At 43.2% G+C, this 22,250-nt stretch overlaps 1 protein-coding gene across 11 annotated transcripts in view; it reads right to left on the reverse strand.

The window, feature by feature from the left end:
• The window catches only part of ALDH18A1 (aldehyde dehydrogenase 18 family member A1), a 71,021-nt gene extending 51,067 nt beyond the window's left edge, over positions 1-19,954 (reverse strand). For 3 of the 11 annotated variants that reach the window (XM_049697007.1, XM_004268373.4, XM_033425629.2), the window contains exons 1-3: positions 19,697-19,835; positions 16,371-16,486; positions 3,735-3,949 (exon numbers count right to left, since the gene is read on the reverse strand). In XM_049697007.1, coding sequence (XP_049552964.1) covers positions 3,735-3,949; positions 16,371-16,458 — 303 coding nt within the window. In that variant the 5' untranslated portion in view covers positions 16,459-16,486; positions 19,697-19,835. Of the gene's footprint in view, positions 1-3,734; positions 3,950-16,370; positions 16,487-19,696 lie in introns of all 11 variants that reach the window. The other 8 variants (XM_049697008.1, XM_049697006.1, XM_049697005.1 and 5 more) reach the window with 8 other exon arrangements.
• Between the last annotated feature and the right edge of the window lie 2,296 nt (positions 19,955-22,250).

Consider the following 22,250-nt stretch of genomic DNA (forward strand, 5'->3'; position numbering starts at 1 on the left):
CTACAAAACCCTATGTACTCCTCACCCAGCTTCAACAACCACCTCTCATGGCCAATTTCTCACTCTCCAATATTCCTTTTATAGCTCCACCATTATTTTATTTTTTATTATTTTAAAATATTTATTTATGTATTCATTTGGCTGCACTGGGTCTTAGTTGCAGCATGCGGGATCTTTACTTGAGGCACACAGGATCTTTACTTGAGGCATGTGAACTCTTAGTTGTGGCACGTGGGATCCAGTTCCCTGACCAGGCACTGAACCTGGGCTCCCTGCATTGGGAGTGCACAGTCTTGGCCATTGGATCACCAGGGAAGTCCCTCCACCATTATTTTAATACAAATCCCAGGCTCCAGACACATTATTTCATTTGTAAATATTTCAGAAAGCAATTGCTAAAACAGAGGGTATAGGCACACATCCACAAAACCATTATTATCTAAAATATTTCAATAATTTCCTAATATCAAATATCTGGTCAGTGTTCACATTTCCCCAATTTTTTCAGCTTGCTCAAATTAAGGTGAAAATTAAGCCCACATATTGCAATTAGCTGAAGTGTCTCTTAATTCACTTTTAATCCATAGGTTCCTCTCTATAATTTTTTCCCTTGTAATTTGTTAAAGAAACTGGGTTATTTGTCCTTTAGGGTTTCTCAGCTGTGATTTTCCTGCTTCTGTCTCTGTGGTATAGTATTCTATTTCTTGCAAACTGCTGTTAGGTATGAAGGCTTGATTTTTTTTGTCAAGAATTCTTTACAGGTCGTGGTGTCCATCAAGGGGATACATAAGGCCTGACTGTCTTTCTTTTTGTGATGTTAGTTACTGTTGATCATCATCACCAAGACCTATTAATTCATTAGGGGCTATAAAATGCTGATATTCTAATTCATGCGTTTCTTCTTTATTTACAGGCTGGAATAATTCCATAAAGGGAAACTTTCCTTCATTAAATATTTGGCTACCTTGAGGTATGGTTTGTATATGAAAGGCAGCACAGATATGTGTCTCTTTCTCTTTATTTACCAGTTTCCAAAATGAGTAGGTTCTCTAGAATCCTTCAAGATGACCAATGAATTTTTTTAAGTATAATTGTGATTCATAGATTTAAACATATTTCATGTGTTTAAATTCAGTGCAGTAATTATTGATGTTCAGATATTCCCATCTCTGACCAATGGAAGCCTCTTTAAGTCAGCTCCTGAGTCCATCTAACATGATCAGATGCCTTGGACAAGACAGTTGACTCCATATGTTAGTACTGCACTGATCTAGAAAACTGTTCCTTAAGGTCCAGGGGTGTCCCCAGAAGGAGAGCTGGCAACCTAAGCAAACCATTACCAGGTTCTCCCCACTGTTTTCATCAAGTTTCTCCTTTGCTCAAAATCTTCAATCTTCCTCCTAGACTGAACCCCAAGTCCTCTACCTGGTTTCAAAGCCCTGCCTAATGGAATTATACACATTCTCCCTGATGAGATCACCACCACTCCTCTCACCTCCTCTCTGGCCCATCAGCTTGCCATACTCATTCCTGCTTTTGTCTCCCACCTGGAAACTACTTGTAGAGCCTCCCCGTCCCCAGAAACATCAGGCTACACAATACCAGGGGCACCATTCACAATGTGCACTTAGCAGCACGGAACATTTCCCCTCTGCTGGTGCAAATCCTATCAGTCACAAAGGCCCACCCTGAGTCTCAGCTCTCCTAGGAAGTCCCAAGAATGACCACACTCTCATTTGACCTTCCCGCCTCTGGACCTGTCAGTCACTGTCATTTGTGCCCTCTCATTTGGATATTATCTGTCTTGAACAATCACCTAATTATTTTGGGAGTCCCAGTCTGGCTCCCCAAGGGCAGAGACAATCGTTAGAGGTCTATTAAGGCCCTCACAATGTAGCCCTTTGATAAATATTTGTTACACTGCATTGATCTGAGGGACTCAATCTGAAAGGCAGATTTGATAATAATTGCTTAGTACAGAAAATATATGAAGAAAATTCCATCAAATTTCAGGTTAGTAGTTTTCTAATACCAACTCCAGCAAAATTTTTTTTTTTTTTTTTTTTGGGGTACGCGGGCCTCTCACTGGCTCCGGACGTGCAGGCTCAGCGGCCATGGCTCACGGGCCCAGCCGCCGGACCGGGGCACGAACCCATGTCCCCTGCATTGGCAAGCGGACTCTCAACCACTGCGCCACCAGGGAAGCCCCAAAATTGTTTTTTAAAACTGAAAATACGGCTATGGAAGATAGAGCTGAATTACAGCTAGAATGGAAAAGCTCTAGCTTTATCTCCAGGATACTTGGATGTTTGGGATTTTTTGACTCTTGGTCAGGGGTTGGCAAACTATGGCCTGCAGGTCAAATCTGACCTGTGCCTGTTTTTGAAAATAAAATTTTATCAGAACACAGCCCATGCTTGTTCATTTATGTATTGTCTAAGGTTGCTTTTGTGCTACAATGGTAGCTGAGACAGAAACTGTACAGCCTACAAAGACTAACATATTTAGTATCTGGCCTTTTACAGAAAAAATTTGCTGATCCCTGCTCTTGGAAAAGATAAAGGTAGTGGGATTTGCGATGTGATATTTAAAGTCCAAAACTCCCATGATGACCCCGAAGGTCAGTTTCTTTACTGATAAACTATCAGTGGTCAGCCTGGTTTGACTCCATGGCCAGTGGGGCATAAAGTTCCCACTGAAAACTTCTGCTGTGAGGCCTTCCAAAGCCAAGATTCCTTGCACAGATCTTTTTGTGATTCAGTCTGGAGACAGAGTGTGGTCTCTGTGCAAATAAAAGACCCTAGGGGGTGGGGGATGGGCTTGTGCATAGGATATCTCTCAGACCCTCAATGCTTGCTTACACTCCCTCTGTGGCCTTGTATCCCTTTGCCTTTAAATGAAAGCCTTATATGGGTATTCTCTGTGGAGTCTGGTAAGTCCTTTCACTATAATCTGAACTTGGGAAATCTTTGCAATGATAGCTCATACTTATTTCAAGATTTCTAGTCTAACTAGAAAAGATAAAGCCCAGCAAAACAGGAAAAAAAAAAAAAGCTCAATATTCACACAAGTCCATCTGGGTACTCAACCCTGATTACATATCAATCACCTGGGGAACTTTAAAAACACAGATGCTGGGCTTCCCTGGTGGCGCAGTGGTTCAGAGTCCGCTTGCTGATGCAGGGGACACGAGTTCGTGTCCCAGTCCGGGAAGATCCCACAGGCCGCGGAGCGGCTGGGCCCGTGAGCCATGGCCGCTGAGCCTGCGCGTCCGGAGCCTGTGCTCCGCAACGGGAGAGGCCGCGGCAGTGAGAGGCCCTCGTACTGCAAACAACAACAACAACAACAACAACAAAAAAAAAACCACAGATGCTTGAGCCCCATACCAGAGATACTTATTAAATGGTTGACTGTGAAGCCCAGGCACCTCCAGGCCTCTCAGGCGATTCTAATGTGCAGCCAGGATTAAGAATCACTGACATACAAAGCTAGTTCTCACTAAGACGCTTGAGGGATGAACTGCATGAAATCAACTCCACTCCTTGACACCCCGTCTGCTTGCCCTGGGATGGTGTCTCCCAGTGGCACCTTCATCAGGAAACAGAGTTTTCAGACTGGGTTGAAATCTATTGTTCTCAAATCAGAATTATTTTTACGAGCTGAGAAACCTGAAATGACAGCTTAAAAAGCAGATTTTGTTTTAGTTCAGTTGAATTTTCCATCTTGGCAATTACCTGCTCAACAATAGACGCCAGGCGCCCCAGTGCCAGGCCACATTCATCCCCTCGGGTCACCACGGCACTTCCGAGTTTCACCACGATTCTCTTGGCATGCTTCAGCTCACTGCGGTGGGCAAAAGACTTGCCATGCGCACGACTGAGGGGTACCGTGATAAAGGGGATGTTGCTCCAAGAACGAACATGTCTGATGGCTGAAGGCTGGACACGACCTGCAGCCCCCGAACAAAGTCAAATGCAAGAAAAAAGGATAGAAATACACAATATAATTTCTCACTGAAAATATGCGTGCAAAATAGTAACCAGTTTGGCCGCCAAAAAATAGCTTTAACATTCTTAACTGCATAAAACCAGTGTATCAAAAGCCACACCGATCTAGCATGTTTTATTCTAGTATTGTGTGGGTGGAGTTTGTACCCAGTACACAGGTGACAGGTACACTCAAACACTGCTGGTCAAGAATTTAAATGAAACATTTTTCCCTGAAGACATGTTGGCAAAATATATCAAAAGCCTTAAAAATGTTCACAACTTTGATCCAGCAATTCCATGTTCAGAAATTTATTCTAAAGAACATATCAGAGGTGGAGACAAAGAGATTTATCAGCAGGCTATTCATCCGTATTATTTATAACAGGAAAAATAGAAGCAGAGTAAACATCCAAAAAAGGGACAAAAGATTTAAATACTTTTAGAATTTTCAATAACATAGGAAAATGCTCATATGTTAGTTTCACATACATTTCTAAATGCATAGGAAAAGATAAATAAATAAAAATATTACTATTTTATCTCATGATGGGGTTACGGGTGATTTATTTTTCTTCTTTATTCTTGTTTTGTTTTCCAAATTTATGCAGTAAAAATGCATTGCTTTCACAATCAGAAAAATATGTGTGCTTTTAAAGAAACCACTATTAAAAAAAAGTGCCACCGCTATTAAAAAAAAGTGAGTCTGATTAGCTAAGACAATACAGAACAAAGTAATGGGTATTAAGTAATACGGGTATTAAGTAATAAAAAATCATAGCTAATCTCCCTACAAATTGCCTGTAACAATGAAGAAAGAAACTGGAGCACTTTCTGAAGGGAAAGTAACGTTGGAGTCAGATACTTCTTTGTATCCCTTTAGACATCTGCCCCTAATCAATTCTGTCCTGATTCTTTTTTCTTGTAACATGGAACAAAATTTCTAAGCGTTTAAAACAAAAACGAAAACAAAAAACCAAAAGAACCCCCACCAAAACAAAAAACCAAACTTGATTAAAAAGCTGAAAATCTAACAGTCATGGCTGAATGTCAGGCACTGAACCTCTTCACCACTGCTGACTGCCTTCCCCCACTACAAGTTCTCTAGGTATCACTATAGACATTAATAAATATTGGAATGAGTTACTAAAGTAATCATTCCGAGCCACCTTTCAGACTATTCTACTATAACTGTATTACTACAGAGTAAACTTCCTTCACTTGAATCAACCGTTATCACCTCCCTTTATATCTACAGACAGATTTCTCAGAATTTCTCTACCCAGTGCCTCTAACGCCTGACCACTCTGACCCATCTAGCTGTAATCAAGCATCCACTGTCTCTCTCTACGCTACAGAAACGGTGGGTAAAGCAGGCAGAATCCTATTCTCACGGACGAGAAGATCCCCGTTCTCCCCCCTCTCTGCCTCCTTCATGCACAAACTTGAGAAAGAACATTTTAAATGAAGTCATAAAGAGGCTTTCCTTCTCTCTTAAATAACTGTTTCTTTAAGTGACAATGTTTCAAGTCTGCTGGAGAAACAAGACAGATGATGCGGGTCTTTTTTATCAACAGGCTTGCAGTCCAGTCCCCAGCAGAGAGCTGCACAGTAAGCCCGTCATCTGGGATAGAACTGGGGCTTGGCACCCCTGCTATGGGCTGCCCTGTTCCTGCTGGGGGAGCCCCGAGGACGAAAGCACCGGTGTGTTGTGAGGGCCGTTCCGTGGAGAGCTCCCTTTCTCCATCAGGCTCATCAGTATAGGTGCCCTGGCCCCGCCTTCAGGAATATTACCCTAAGCAATGCACACACCTAAGTCTACGTTTAAAAGTTGCACCCATATAATAGTTCTGGCCTCGCTGACCTGGTGGAGGGAGGGGTGGTAGAGGGAGAGACTTACTCCCCTGGAGTTTGGACCTGGGATCATACCCCTCATCATCTTCAGCTCAGAGCTGCACCCAAGTATCACGTGTCTCTTTGACAGCTGTCAGAACTAGGCCTGCTGCCTACTTTTCTCTCCTGTGTACTGCAGGGCATGTCCTGGCCTGGCAAAGTGCTGAGCATGGGTGGGCAGCCTGAGAGGGAACCTCAGGGACATAGGTGGTGGCAAGCAGGTCAGTCCTACCAGGCCAGACTAGCATGAATGAAACTCCTGATCCGCAGTCTGTATCAGTAGAGGAGGGTGGCGTGGCTTGGTGCCGGGCAGGCAAGGGTCATTCTCGCGGCAGGCAACTGGGTCACAGCAGATCAGGGCTGATAAGCTTCAAGAGAGGCTACATCTATGAACAAGGTGTGTTTTTTCGGCAGCGTGACATACGGGATCTTAGTTCTCCGACCAGGGATCGAACCCACACCCCCTGCGTTGGAAGCACGGAGTCTTAACCACTGGACCACCAGCGAAGTCCCTGAACAAGGTTTTAAGCAAGTAAAAGCTCAGTCATATCCAGTGGGTTCTGCACCAAGGAGAGCTCCATGGGGTCCAGGGCTTTTCTGGGTTTCCTATTCAACAATGCTTTCACCCTCCTAGATTGACCCTATCTTTCTTGAGGGCATTTTTTTATGTGCTGCAGTGTATTATACATTTTAGGGTCCATATGAAGGACTAGAAGGCCTTGATTAGTTAAGAAAAATCCATGGCTTCTGGATGGGTAATCTCTTCCCATCTTCTAAGGAAACTTTAGGCTCTAAGTCTCAAAGAAAAGACATCTTCTCCTGTTAAGGATGAGGGGATACCGAGGTATATGTGTATGCAAATGTGTTAGGGGGAGGGGGTTGTCCATATTCCTCAAAGGTGCCATGGGTCACACTCCAAGGGAGGAGAAGCCCTTTAGCTTTTCAGCACCAGAGTCCTAATTCTCAGTAATAAATGAGGCTGTGTTCCAGGCCTGAACAGGAAGGAACGCTGACATGGTTTCTATCTCTCTTCCTGGTCTTCCACTTCCCTCTGTTTGTATTTCTATGCTTTTTCACTTTGCCTTTTTAATTTCTTTTCTGCTCTTCTGCTTATCATGGTCAGTGAACATGGGGTTCCAGAAAAATCTGGATACAAAGAAAAATCTAGGGATAAGATCAGAAAGTGCCTCCTTCTGTGAATGAGTCTAATGAGAATAAACAATAACATCAACAATAAAAATACTGAAGCGAACATTTACTATATACCAGGAACTGTGTTAACTATTCATGTACCTTATACAGAGGCAGAGGATATATGAAAGGACAAGTGTAGGCTCTGGAGTCAGACTCCCTGGGCTGGAATCTCAACTCCTTCACTTACTTGCTGTTATCTCATTGATCTCATAAGGTTGTTGTAGGGAATGAAATGAGTTAATGCATGAACAAGGATTGGCACAAAGTAAACCCTCAATAAATACTGGCTGGTATTATAAAAAAGTGTTAGCTATGGGCTTCCCTGGTGGCGCAGTGGTTAAGAATCCGCCTGCCAATGCAAGGACACGAGTTCAAGCCCTGGTCTGGGAAGATCCCACATGCCATGGAGCAACTAAGCCCATGCGCCACAACTACTGAGCCTGTGTGCCACAACTACTGAAGCCCATGCGCCTAGAGCCCATGCTATGCAACAAGAGAAGCCACCGCAATGAGAAGGCTGTGCACTGCAATGAAGAGTAGTCCCCGCCTGCTGCAACTAGAGAAAGCCCATGCACAGCAAGGAAGACTCAACACAGCCAATAAATAAATAAATTTATTTTAAAAAAAAGGGTTAGCTATGCCTATCATCATCATCATTGTTATCATCATCTTCCTGAATTCTCATGAGTTAAGACTCATGAGTTAGGTATTATTATGAATTAGTTATTATTATTATTAGCTTCATTTTATAAATAAGGAAACTGAGGCTCAGACAAGTTGAGTAACTTACCACCATTACCAGATTGGAAAAATGGCCACAATACTTGAAGCTTCTCCCATTAACAGGTGGAGTCTATTTTCCCACTCCTTGAATAGGGGCTGGCCCTATGACTTGCTTTGACCAATACAATGTAGCAGAAGCCTAACTCTGTGTAAATTCTGAGCTTAGGCCTCAATAGACCTTATCACTGCCATGCTTGCTGTTCTTGGGAAGCATCATGTGAAGAAGCCACAGATAGCTTGCTGGAAGATGAGAGGCCATGTGGAACAGAGATGATCTATCATCCCAGCAGATTCTCCCCTGGCCCTCAACAATCAACCCTGAGCCAATGGAGAGCTGACAAGGACACAGAACCACTGTGTAGCTGAGCATGGTCCAAAATGCCAACTCATGGAAATGTGACCGAAATCCATAGCTGTGGTCGGTCACTAAGTAAGTAGCAGAGATAGTTTTCAAACACAGGGAGCCTAGTTCCAGACCCTGAACTTTTAAACTTTACACTCTTCTTTACATGAATAGGAAACAGATTTTTCCAATGATGATAAGCTTGATTAGCTGATAAGCATGTCCTCTTGCAGTAAGGTTTTGAGACAGACTGTTGATAACATTTAGGTGTTATCAAGAGATAGGCAACTCAAAACATCATAAACAGTCTTTCAACAAATGGTGCTGGAACTAGACCTCTAGGTGCAAAAAAATGAACCTCGACCTAACCATCACAACTTATACAAATATTAACTCAAAATGGATCATGGAGGGAGTGCTGGCTACCCAGAGAGGGAGGGAGCAGGCAGACCCCAGCTCAGAGCAGCTGTCTGGACACCTTGAGTTTTGGAGTGGGGGGCGCTGGCTACTGTGAACTTGGACCCCATCATGGTAGCCTTCCTCAGGATGCTCTTTCTTTTGTCTGCCCAGCCCTGGAGTACAGTAGCAGCAGAGAATACTTGCTTCTCTGCAATGTTGTGTTGATTCATGGAAATTCTGATAAGAAAACCTGTGAGCCTTGACATTTAGAGCACATCACTTTCTATGGTGTGAACTGTGCCATCACTGTGAGGGGTTAAAAAAATTGGGGGACTGGCACTTCCAGTCAAACCATCGTGTGTAGCAGCATTCTTCATCAAGGGTCTTGGTGCTCTGGCCGGGTGTCAGGCCTGAGCCTCTGAGGTGGGAGAGCCGAGCTCAAGACACTGGACCACCAGAGACCTCCAGGCCCCACGTAATATCAATCAGTGAGAGCTCTCCCAGAGATCTCTGTCTCAATGCTAAGACCCAGCTCCACTCAATGACCAGCAAGCTACAGTGCTGGACACCCCATGCCAAACAACTAGCAAGACAGGAACACAACCCCACCCATTAGCAGAGAGGCTGCCTAAAATCATACTAAGTTCACAGACACACCAAAACACACCACCAGATGCGGTCCTGACCACCAGAAAGACAAGATCCAGCCTCATCCACCAGAACACAGGCACCAGTCCCCTCCACCAGGAAGCTTAACAAGCCACTGAACCAACCTCACCCACTGGGGGCAGACACCAAAAACAACAGGAACTACGAACTTGCAGCCTGCGAAAAGGAGACCCCAAACACAGTAAGATAAGCAAAATGAGAAGACAGAGAAATATGCAGCACATGAAGGAGCAAGGTAAAAACCCACCAGACCAAACAAATGAAGAGGAAGTAGGCAGTCTACCTGAAAAAGAATTCAGAGTAATGACAGTAAAGATGATCCAAAATCTTGGAAATAAAATGGAGACAATACAAGAAACATTTAACAAGGACCTAGAAGAACTAAAGAGCAAATAAACAATGATGAACAACACAGTAAATGAAATTAAAAATTCTCTAAAAGGAATCAATACCAGAATAACTGATGCAGAAGAGAATGGATAAGTGACCTGGAAGACAAAATAGTGGAAATAACTACTGCAGAGCAGAATAAAGAAAAAAGAACGAAAAAAATTGAGGACAGTCTCAGAGACCTCTGGGACAACATTAAACGTACCAACATTTGAATTACAGGGGTCCCAGAAGAAGAGGAGAAAAATGAAGGGACTGAGAAAATATTTGAAGAGATTATAGTTGGAAACTTCCCTAATATGAGAAAGGAAATAGTCAGTCAAGTCCAGGAAGTGCAGAGAGTCCCATACAGGATAAATCCAAGGAGAAACACACCAAGACATATATTAATCAAACTATCAAAAATTAAATACAAAGAAAGTATTAAAAGCAGCAAGGGAGGGCTTCCCTGGTGGCGCAGTGGTTGAGAGTCCGCCTGCCGGTGCAGGGGACACGAGTTCGTGCCCCAGTCCAGGAGGATCCCACATGCTGTGGAGTGGCTGGGCCTGAGCCATGGCCGCTGGGCCTGCACATCCAGAGCCTGTGCTCTGCAATGAGAGAGGCCACGGCAGTGGGAGGCCCATGTACCGCAAAAAAAAAAAAAAAAAAAAGCAGCAAGGGAAAAGCAACAAATAACATACAAAGGAATCCCCATAAGATTAACAGCTGAGCTTTCAGCAGAAACTCTGCAAGCCAGAGGGAGTGGCAGCACATATTTGAAGTGATGAAAGGGAAAAACCTACAACCAAGATTACTCTACCCAGCAAGGATCTCATTCAGATTCGACAGAGAATTTAAAACCTTTATAGACAAGCAAAAGCTAAGAGAATTCAGCACCACCAAACCAGCTTTACAACAAACGCTAAAGGAACTTCTCTAGGAAGGAAACACAAGAGAAGGAAAAGACCTACAATAACAAACCCAACACAATTAAGGAAATGGGAATAGGAACATATATATCAATAATTACATTAAATGTAAATGGTTTAAATGCTCCAACCAAAAGACATAGACTGGCTGAATGAATACAAAAACAAGACCCGTATATAAGCTGTCTACAAGAGACCCACTTCAGACCGAGGGACACATACAGACTGAAAGTGAGAGGATGGAAAGAGATATTCCATGCAAATGGAAATCAAAAGAAAGCTGGAGTTGCAATTCTCATATCAGACAAAATAGACTTTAAAATAAAGACTATTAGAAGAGACAAAGAAGGACACTACATTAATGATCAAGGGATCAATCCAAGAGGAAGATATAACAATTGTAAATAGTTATGCACCCAACATAGGAGCACCTCAATACATAAGGCAAATGCTAACAGCCATAAAAGGGGAAATTGACAGTAACACAATCACAGTAGGGGACTTTAACACCCCACTTTCACCAATGGACAGATCATCCAAAATAAAAATAAATAAGGAAACACAAGCTTTAAATGATACATTAAACAAGATGGACTTAATTGATATTTATAGGACATTCCATCCAAAAACAACAGAATACACATTCTTCTCAAGTGCTCATGGAACATTCTCCAGGATAGATCATATTTTGGGTCACAAATCAAGCCTTGGTAAATTTAAGAAAACTGAAATTGTATCAAGTATCTTTTCCGACCACAACGCTATGAGACTAGATATAAATTACAGGAAAAGATCTGTAAAAAATACAAGCACGTGCAGGCTAAACAATACACTACTTAATAACCAAGAGATCACTGAAGAAGTCAAAGAGGAAATCCAAAAATACCTAGAAAAAAATCACAATGAAAACATGACGACCGAAAACCTATGGGATGCAGCAAAAGCAGTTCTAAGAGAGAAGTTTATAGCAATACAATCCTACCTTAAGAAACAAGAAACATCTCAAATAAACCACCTAACCTTACATCTAAAGCAATTAGAGAAAGAACAAAAAAACCCCAAAGTTAGCAGAAGGAAAGAAATCATAAAGATCAGATCAGAAATAAATGAAAAAGAAATGAAAGAAATGATAGCAAAGATCAATAAAACTAAAAGCTGGTTCTTTGAGAAGATAAACAAAATTGATAAATCATTAGCCAGACTCATCGAGAAAAACAGGGAGAAGATTCAAATCAATAGAATTAGAAATGAAAAAGGAGAAGTAACAACTGACACTGCAGAAATACAAAGGATCGTGAGAGATTACTACAAGCAACTCTATGCCAATAAAATGGACAACCTGGAAGAAACGGACAAATTCTTAGAAATGCACAACCTTCCGAGACTGAACCAGGAAGAAATAGAAAATAAGAACAGACCAGTCACAAGCACTGAAATTGGTGATTAAAAGTCTTCCAACAAACAAAAGCCCAGGACCAGATGTCTTCACAGGCGAATTCTATCACACATTTAAAGAAGATCTAACACCTGTCATTCTCAAACTTCCAAAACATAGCAGAGGGAGGAACACTCCCAAACTCATTCTATGAGGCCACCATCACCCTGATACCAAAACCAGACAGAGATGTCACAAAGAAAGAAAACTATAGGCCAGTATCACTGATGAACATAGATGCAAAAATCCTCAACAAAATACTAGCAAACAGAATCCAACAGCACATGGAAAGGTTCATACACCATGATCAAGTGGGGTTTATCCCAGGAATACAAGGATTCTTCAACATACGCAAATCAATCAATGTGATACACCATATTAGCAAATTGAAGGAGAAAAGCCATATGATCATCTCAATCGATGCAGAGAAAGCTTTCAACAAAATTCAACACCCATTTGTGATAAAAACCCTGCAGAAAGTAGGCATAGAGGGAATTTTCCTCAACATAATAAAGGCCATATATGACAAACCCACACCAACATTGTCCTTAATGGTGAAAAACTGAAACGATTTCCACTAAGTTCAGGAATAAGACAAGGTTGCCCACTCTCACCACTATTATTCAACATAGTTTTGGAAGTTTTAGCCACAGCAATCAGAGATGGAAAAAGAAATACAATGAGTCCAAATCGGAAAAGAAGAAGTGAAACTGTCACTGTGTGCAGATGACATGATACTACACTAGAGAATCCTAATGATGCCAGCAGAAAACTACTAGAGCTAATCTATGAATCTGGTAAAGTAGCAGGATACAAAATTAATGCACAGAAATCTCCTGCATTCCTATACACTAATGATGAAAAATCTGAAAGAGAAATTAAGGAAACACTCCCATTTACCATTGCAACAAAAAGAATAAAATACCTAGGAATAAACCTACCTAAGGAGACAAAAGACCTGTATGCAGAAAACTACAAGACACTGATGAAAGAAATTAAAGATGATACAAACAGATGGAGAGATATACTATGCTCTTAGACTGGAAGAATCAACATTGCGAAAATGACTATACTAGCCAAAGCAATCTACAGATTCAATACAGTCCCTGTCAAATTACCAATGGCATTTTTCACAGAACTAGAACAAAAAATTATACAATTTGTATGTTAACACGAAAGACCACGAACAGCCAAAGCAGCCTTGAGAAAGAAAAACGGAGCTGGAGGAATCAGGCTCCCTGACTTCAGACTATACTACAAAGCTACAGTAATTGAGACAGTATGGTACTGGCCCAAAAACAGACATACAGATCAATGGAACAGGAAAGAAAGCCGAGAGATAAATCCATGCACATATGGTCACCTTATCTTTGACAAAGGAAGCGAGAATATACAATGGAGAAAAGACAGCCTCTTCAATAAATGGTGCTGGGAAAACTGGACAGCTACATGTAAAAGAATGAAATTAGAACACTCCCTAACACCATACACAAAAATAAACTGAAAATGGATTAAAGACCTAAATGTAAGGCCAGACACTATAAAACTCTTAGAGGAAAACATAGGCAGAACACTCTATGACATAAATCACAGCAAGATCCTTTTTGATCCACCTCCTAGAGAAATGGAAATAAAAACAAAAATAAACAAATGGGACCTAATGAAACTTAAAAGCTTTTGCACAGCAAAGGAAACCATAAACAAGACAAAAAGACAATCCTCATAATGGGAGAAAATATTTGCAAACGAAGCAAATGACAAATGATTAATCTCCAAAATATACAAGCAACTCATGCAGCTCAATATCAGAAAAACAAACAACCCAATCCAAAAATGGGCAGAAGACCTAAATGGACATTTCTCCAAAGAAGATATACAGAGTACCAACAAACACATGAAAGGATGCCAAAATCACTAATCATTAGAGAAATGCAAATCAAAACTACAATGAGGTATCACTTCACACCGGTCAGAATGGCCATCATCAAAAAATCTACAAACAATAAATGCTGGAGAGGGTGTGGAGAAAAGGGAACCCTCTTGCACTGTTGGTGGGAATGTAAATTGCTACAGCCACTATGGAGAACAGTATGGAGGTTCCTTAAAAAACTAAAAATAGAACTACCGTATGACCCAGCAATCCGATTACTGGGCATATACTCAGAGAAAACCATAATTCAAAAAGAGTCATGTACCACAATGTTCACTGCAGCACTATTTACAATAGCCAGGACATGGAAACAACCTAAGTGTCCATCGACAGATGAGTGGATACAGAAGATGTAGCACATGTATACAATGGAATATTACTGAGCCATAAAAAGAAACAAAATTGAGTTACTTGTAGTGAGGTGGATGGACCTAGAGTCTGTCATACAGAGTAAAGTAAGTCAGAAAGAGAAAAACAAATACCATATGCTAAGGCATATATATGGAATCTAAAAAAAAAAAGGTTCTGAAGAACATAGGGGCAGGACAGGAATAAAGACACAGAGTAGAGAATGGACTTAGGGACATGGGGAGTGGAAGGGTAAGCTGGGATGAAGTGAAAGAGTGGTATTGACATATATACACTACCAAATGTAAAACAGATAGCTAGCGGGAAGCAGCCACACAGCACAGCGAGATCAGCTCGGGGCTTTGTGACCACCTAGAGGGGTGGGATAGGGAGGGTGGGAGGGAGGCTCAAGAGGGAGGGGATATGGGGATATATGTATTATGTATAGCTGATTCACTGTTATACAGCAGCAACTAACAAAACAAGGTAAAGCAATTATACTCCACTAAAAATGCTAAAAAAACAAAACAAAACCAAAATGGGTCATGGACTTCAATGCAAAAGTTCAAAATTTTTAGAAAAAGAAACAGGAAATCTTCAGGATCTAAGGCTATACAAAGAGTTCTTAGACTTGACCTCACATGTACAATCCATAAAATGAAAAACTGATAAACTGGACCTCATCAAAGTAAAAAAAAACTTTCCTCTGTGAAAGACCCTGTTAAGAGACTAAAATGTCAAGCTACAAATTGGGAGAAAATACTTTCTAATCACAAATCCGACCGAGGACTACTCTGTAGAAGACATTAAAAAACTCTCAAAGTTCAAAAGTAGAAAACCAAACAATCCAATTAAAAATGAGCAAATGACATTTCACTGACGAGGATATACAGTCAGCAAATAAGCACATGAAAAGATGTCCAACCTCACTGGTCAATAGAGAAAAGGAATTTAAAACCACAGTGAGATATCATTATATATCTATCAAAATGGATAAAATCAAAGAGTGGCAACATCAAATGCTGGTGAGGATGAAGAGAAAGTGGATCACTCATACATTGCTGGTGTGAATGTAAAATGGTACAGCCGCTCTGCAAAAACAGTTTGCCATTTCTTATAAAACTAACTACCACATGCAGCTAACATACAACCCAGAAACTGAACTTTTGGACATTTATCCCAGATAACCAAAACTATGTGCACACAAAGTCCTATACACGAATGTTCACAGCAGCCTTATTCATAACAGACAAAAAATGTTAAACAACCAGTTGTTCTTCAATGGTGAATGGTTACACTAACCGTGGTACCCCCATACCATTAAATCCTATTCAGTAATAAAAATGAACAAACTGACAGACACAAGAACTTAGATGAATCTCCAGAGATTTACGCTGAGTAAAACAAGTCACCCCCAAAGGTCACATACTGTATGATTTCATTTATATAACATTTAAAAATTATAAAAATGGAGCACAGATTAGAGGCTGCCAGGGGTTAGGGACAGAAAGGAGAGGACAACTAGAAAAGAGAAACTTGAAGGATCCTATAGTGATGGAAATCTTATCTTGACTCTATCCACCCTGGTCAATACCCTGGTTGAGATACTGCGATAACTGGGGAAAGGGTATAAGGGATCTCTCTGTATTAATTCTTGCAACTGCAAGTGAATCTATAATTATCTCAAAATTAAACACTGAATTACAAAGAAGGAATGAAGAAAAAGAGCGTGCAAAAAATCCTGGGGGATTAAATAAAGGTAACACTTTATCTTTAAAATTTTTTTTAAATTTTGAGTTATTTATTTGACATACCAAAAGCTGTACAAAATTAATGTACACAAGTTGATGAGTTTGCAGGTAAGTATACACTCGTGAAACCATCACCATAATCTATGCCATAAACCTATCTATCCCCTCCAAAAATTTCACTTTATTGATAAATACAAACACGACGTTTCACCAGTAGGCTGCCTCCTTGCTTACCGCCTTTGTCCAATTCTGCCAAATTACATTTTTTTTACTTTTTAAAACCTTGTTGAAACACACTTGGACCAAACCTCCCACATATTTATGTTTCCTACGGTACCTACAAGATCTGGAGAGTGTTGTGGATTGGACCCAGGGCAGGAGACGGTGGGTGAAGGACGGGGACCCAGAGCGGCAGACTCGACTCAACATGCTGCGAGGTGGTCACTGACCAAGGTATCTGCAGAATGCATTTTAAAAAATGAAGAATCAAAATACTAGACAATTCACTTTACTTTCGTCCACCTCCCCACACTGAGAGTAAAAACTTGACTCTCCTGCTCCAAACTCCCCTGTATTAGAGGAACTCCCACCTCTTCTACACATAGAAAAGAGAGAAAAAACAAATGGCTCCTTCCCAGGCTCTGACTCTATTCTTCCTTTCTTACAACCATCTTGGTTTTTTCTTTAAAATTAATTAATTAATTATTTTTTGGCTGCGTTGGGTCTTCGTTGCTGCGCGCGGGCTTTCTCTAGTTGCGGGGAGCGGGGGCTACTCTTTGTTGCAGTGCACGGGCTTCTCATTGTGGTGGCTTCTCTTGTTGCGGAGCGTGCGCTTCAGTAGTTGCAGCGTGCGGGCTCAGTAGCTGTGGCGCATGGGCTTAGTTGCTCCACGGCATGTGGGATCTTCCTGGACCAGGGCTCGAACCAGTGTCCCCTGCACTGGCAGGCAGATTCTTAACCACTGTGCCCCCGGGAAGTCCCAACCATTTTAGTTTTTATGTAAACAAATTGAAACTAAGGATTATGAATATTTTGAGTGACAAAAAAATCTTTAAGGTATAATGTTTACGTATTGATATTAAATCTTCACCACAATTCCTATACCATTAAGGAGTCTCCAACAGATCAAAAAACAGATTCAACATTCCGTAAGCAGCCATCTCCACCTTCCTGCTCGCACCTCCCGACAGAACTCTGAAAACCACATATTTGAAACGTCAGCTTGATCCTTGCTGACACAAGAAAAGGGAGGAAAGGTCGGAGGCTGCTGTTTTGTCTTTCTTCTTGCCGTCCACAGGAATCCAAAGCACACTCTTGAATCCCTGGGAAGGAGTGGCAATGTCTGCAAATGGCTGACATCTGAAATGACCGTGGGCACATCTCTTGGAGGATGAGTACATACCTAGAAATCTCAGAGCTGAGAACATAGTGGCTGTGGGCATTTTCCCACGGTAGGTCAAGTTTTAGACAAAGATCAGTTTATTTCACAAATAGGTAGGGGGCTTCTTCATCTATCTATCTTCATATATACATATATATACAAATATATACACACACATATATATATATAAAAACACAGAGAATATGCCATTCATTATTGCAGCTGTTACACTACAGGGACATGGTTGTTTTCACAAGATAAGAAAAACACTGTGTGTTCTTTGCTTGCGGGTCTCCTTTTAACTTCTCTATGTATTGGTAGATATATTCAACCCTCTTAAACATGCCTCAACGTGCTTAAACATGCCTCAAAAGACTAGCATTTTGCCCCAAAGTGAAGAGAAACAAGGAATGGTTAATGCTCTTCAATTTATACTGCACAAAGGTACAGAAAGAAGAGAGAAGAGACTGGCAGGATACATCTGTTGTAAAAGATATGGCCTCTAATAGGCAATAGAAAGTGTTAAGTGCTCTCTGTTGACTTCAGTGTTTGTGACAGTATGGAAGGTCCCAAGAGAAAATTATTTGCATAACACTGAAGCATGATATGAGCCCATGATCTATATTTGCTGCTTTTACAAATTCCTTCAGTAATTATTGCTAAACAATTATTTACATATGAATTCTCCAAAATAACCCTAGAAGAGCCAAAAGGGTAAAATAATCAAATAGTGACACTAAAATTCTAATTCTATCTCCTTCACAAACTTTCCCCAGCAACTCTAGCATTAATTTCTGACTGGTTCATGTGCTACTGCTGATTTTCCCAACTAGATTATAAACTTCCCACTGACAGCATGGTAAACATGGGACACAAGGATTTTGGAGTTGGAGAGATTTAGGTTCAAGCTTCGCACTTGCTAGCTGTGTGCCTTGCTAGCTGTGGGTCTTCCAATCTTTCTAAGTCTCAGTTTCCTCATCTGTAAACTAGGGACAATAACAGTAAGGACTTCATAGAATTATTGTGAAAGAATGCATGGAATGCCTGGGTACAAGAGATGCTCAATAAACATCTGCTCTCCTCTGTCTGTCTTTCAGACACTAATGATATCTTACAATGCATTTCTTTCTTTCTTTCAGGACCTGTCACAGGCACAAAGAATTCCATATCCTCTGATAGACAGATGTAATCATAAATTATATTTATGGACTGTTTACCTCTCTCTTATCTATGAATAACTGAAAGCTCTGAATGTTTAAGGTAAGTTATCAGGTTGAAGACTGATCTAGAAATCAGGCCTCCCTGCCTCTCTCATGGCCTCTGACTGACCCCTACCTCACTGCAAAGGATAGTTCATCCTGCCAGAATTTATTATGCCCTCAAAAAGTACACGGCTAATTCCAGGGAGCAAAGGTTATGTGTGTCTGTCTAGACTCCATGTCATCAAATGAAAAGTTTCCATGTTTTGATTCAAGACATTTCTCAAGTACCTTTTTACAGGTTCTAAATAGAAAGCCCTTATCTTTCTTACTTGAAGAGAGAACTGAACTTTAGTCTCAACAAACGTCGCCCAGAAACACAGGCTTGGTATATGGTTCACCGCCTCTAGATAAAGCTCACCGCCTCTAGAGCAGAGAAAGGTGATGGGGGAGGGGATGGATCTGGGCCCGCCCTGATGTGCCAGAAGGAACTCTTCACAGACCGTATGCCACGCTGCGAAAGGCGGTGGTGAGCGAGCTCTCCGGCTGCGGGGTGGGGGGGAATGGTTTTCAAGAGGGGATAACGAAAGCCCGGGCGGGCTGCGAGGGACTGCACACACACGCCCCTGAGAGTCGCCGTGTGGACAGTCACAAACAGGGTGAAACCCCACCACCCATGCAGGTGCACTGGAAGCTGGCTCCGGACTCCTGGGCGGAGAAGGGGTCCGCTGGGTCGTCAAGCCTCCACATGGATCAGTTCCTGCATTTGGGTGTATCCGAGGGCTGCCACGGAGTTCGGGTGCCCGCAGTCCCCGCTGCGCCTGGGCCTCCGCGCCCGGGCATGTGGCGGTGCAACGCGCTCTGGGCGGCCCAGCCCGCCACCATCCCTCCGCGCTCCCACACTCACTCGCGGGCCCGACCCGCCACCCTGCTGCGGCCGCGCGCCCCGGCAGCCCCCTCGGTCGCCCGCGACCCTGCGCACACACCTTCCCTCGCCCAAGCCCGGGCGACGCCTCAGCCCCCGCGGAGGCACCGGCGCCACCCCATTCCCGCCACTGTCCCCGCCATCCTCGCCGCCCGCCCGTACCTTCCTGAACGCAGTCGCCCAGCCCCGGCGCCCGGCCCGTACTACACGCGGACGGATTCTGGAGCCGGCTTACACTCCCTTTTCTTCCGTCCACGTCCCGCAAGGATGACGTTACGTCCACAGCGTTGGAATAAACCCAGGCCGCGCGGCCTCCGCTGTTGACGCGACGCAAGGGGCCGGCCCGGAGTTGCGCCGCGGCAATGGCGTAGGCGCCTTCTGAGAATCGGGCCCGCGCTCCACGTGGCGAGCCCAGCCCGCTGAGGCCAGGCGGACGACTGGGGTGGCGGGGCGGGGGCGGGGGCGACGGGGCGGGGCTGGAGCGCTCTGGGTGAATGTCCATGTCCCAGGAGCAGACGGGAACTGGGCTGAAGAGGGTCGCCCATCGGGCCTTACAGGGAGGCAGAAAAGATGCCTGGATCCCTCAGCTGCTGGTCGATCCCATACGGTGTGTTTGTCACTGTTGATCATCATATCCCAGGCACACCTCAGAAATATCAATCGGTTGGATCAATGTACACAATTTGAGGATCCCACAATCCCGGCAAACTTCTGCTGCCTCAATGGAAATATGGTGGCACTGTGATAAAATGATTTGCCCCCTAGTCGCCTGGAGATTTCCCCAAGTGTCCCAGCCCAACTCTCGTTCAGCAAGGGCATTGGTGAGACTACTGTAGTTTAAAATAGTTGTATTTAATCCCTGGCAATTGACACCATTCCAAAGGTGAATGCGGATCCACCCTTTAAATTAGAGCTCAGACTCTCTCCCTCTGTTATACTTGCTGTGTTTTCCTCAAAGGGCACATTCCTGCATAGGCACAGAGGTAGTGCTGGGCACGCTGGGCACGTGGGGGGTTGGGGAGGGCAGAGCACTTGGGTGGAGGTCGGTGACGAGGAAGGCATCTTGCCCCTTGCGTAGTTGTCCCTGAGAACATTGCTGAGCCTATTTATTCATTCCCTCGCTCTTAAAACGTTGGCTACTTCATGTAGCAGGCATTCCCTAGGTTTGGAGGAAGACATCATCATCTCTCTAGATCAGTCCATAGCCTTATGAGAAGGCAGACAGGTGAGCAAAAGATTACAGCACTGTGTGATTAATATTAGAGGAGGGGGTGCCCAGGGGCACAACAGGCAAGGCTTTGAAAAGAGCAGATATTCGAATTGTGTTTTTTTTTTTTTTTGTGGTACGCGGGCCTCTCACTGTTGTTGCCTCTCCCGTTGCGGAGCGCAGGCTCAGCGGCCATGGCTCACGGGCCCAGCCGCTCCGCGGCATGCGGGATCTTTCCAGATCGGGTCACGAACCCGTGTCCCTTGCATTGGCAGGCGGACTCTCGACCACCGCGCCACCAGGGAAGCCCTCAAATCGTGCTTTGAAGGACAAGAAGTAGTTCACGTATAAGAGGGGAGCAGGATCACAGGAGGAAGAGGGAATGTAATATGCAGAGGCAGGAGACACCCTATGAGGAGAGGCTGCATGTGGGACGTGATAGATGGGGTGTTGGGTGGGGTAGGCGCATCTTGCAAAATTTCTGTGCCATGCTAAAGGTTTCAAGTTTTACCATCCTCAAAGTTAGAGAACCATGACTTTTAAAGTACTGGAGTGGCATGATCAGATTTGTGTGTCTGAAATCAGTAAAGAGGGGTATAAGCTGGGAGCTTGGTTAGCCTATCGCAAAGGCCCAAGTAAAGAAATGATGGCTGGGGAAAAGGCTCCAGTAGGGGGCAGGGAGCATAAAGGAGGGAGAGGTTACCTCGCTAACTCTTGAAAGGGGGAGGGTGAGAGACAAGGAGGGGTAGTTGCAAATCTGGTGGTGCTGCAACACAGTGTTAGGAAATAGATGAGGGGAGCAATTCTTTTGGGTGACGGATGAGAACACCGAACATGTGTTAAGTTTTGAGCACTTTGGATTTAAAGTAGGGTAGGGGATACAAAAGAAATAAAACTGCCCTCCAGTAGTTTCATTGGGTACTTGAGCTTTTAAGATTCTCACCATGAACTTAGAACAAAATAGGTAACTGTGGGTATAGCTAAAATCATTAGGGACAGAGGCTTTCTCCACTCAGGAAGTGCTGTTCTGTTCTTCATGTGTCCTTAACCCACACATCACCTTATGTTAATTGTTTGTCTGCCTTCCCTGCTAGAATATAAGCTCCCAAGAGCAGGGAAGTATATTCCTGGCACATAATAGCCAATAAATATTTGATAAATGAATGGACTTAATTTCCTTGGGCTTAGTTATCTCAAATAACTTCCTTGGGCTTAGTTTTCTCAAATAAGCAATGTGTTAATAATAATGCCCTTGTCTATCTTCTATACTTGCCTATATTCTATATACTATATTCTACATAAATTAGCCTATAGCATTGTTAAGATCAAATATGGGGCTTCCCTGGTGGCGCAGTGGTTGAGAGTCCGCCTGCCGATGCGGGGGACGTGGGTTCGTGCCCCGGTCCGGGAGGATCCCACGTGCAGCGGAGGGGCTGGGCCTGTGAGCCATGGCCGCTGAGCCTGCGCATCCGGAGCCTGTGCTCCGCGGCGGGAGAGGCCACAGCAGTG

This window comes from Orcinus orca, chromosome 14, assembly GCF_937001465.1.
Source record: "Orcinus orca chromosome 14, mOrcOrc1.1, whole genome shotgun sequence".
NCBI lineage: Eukaryota > Metazoa > Chordata > Mammalia > Artiodactyla > Delphinidae > Orcinus > Orcinus orca.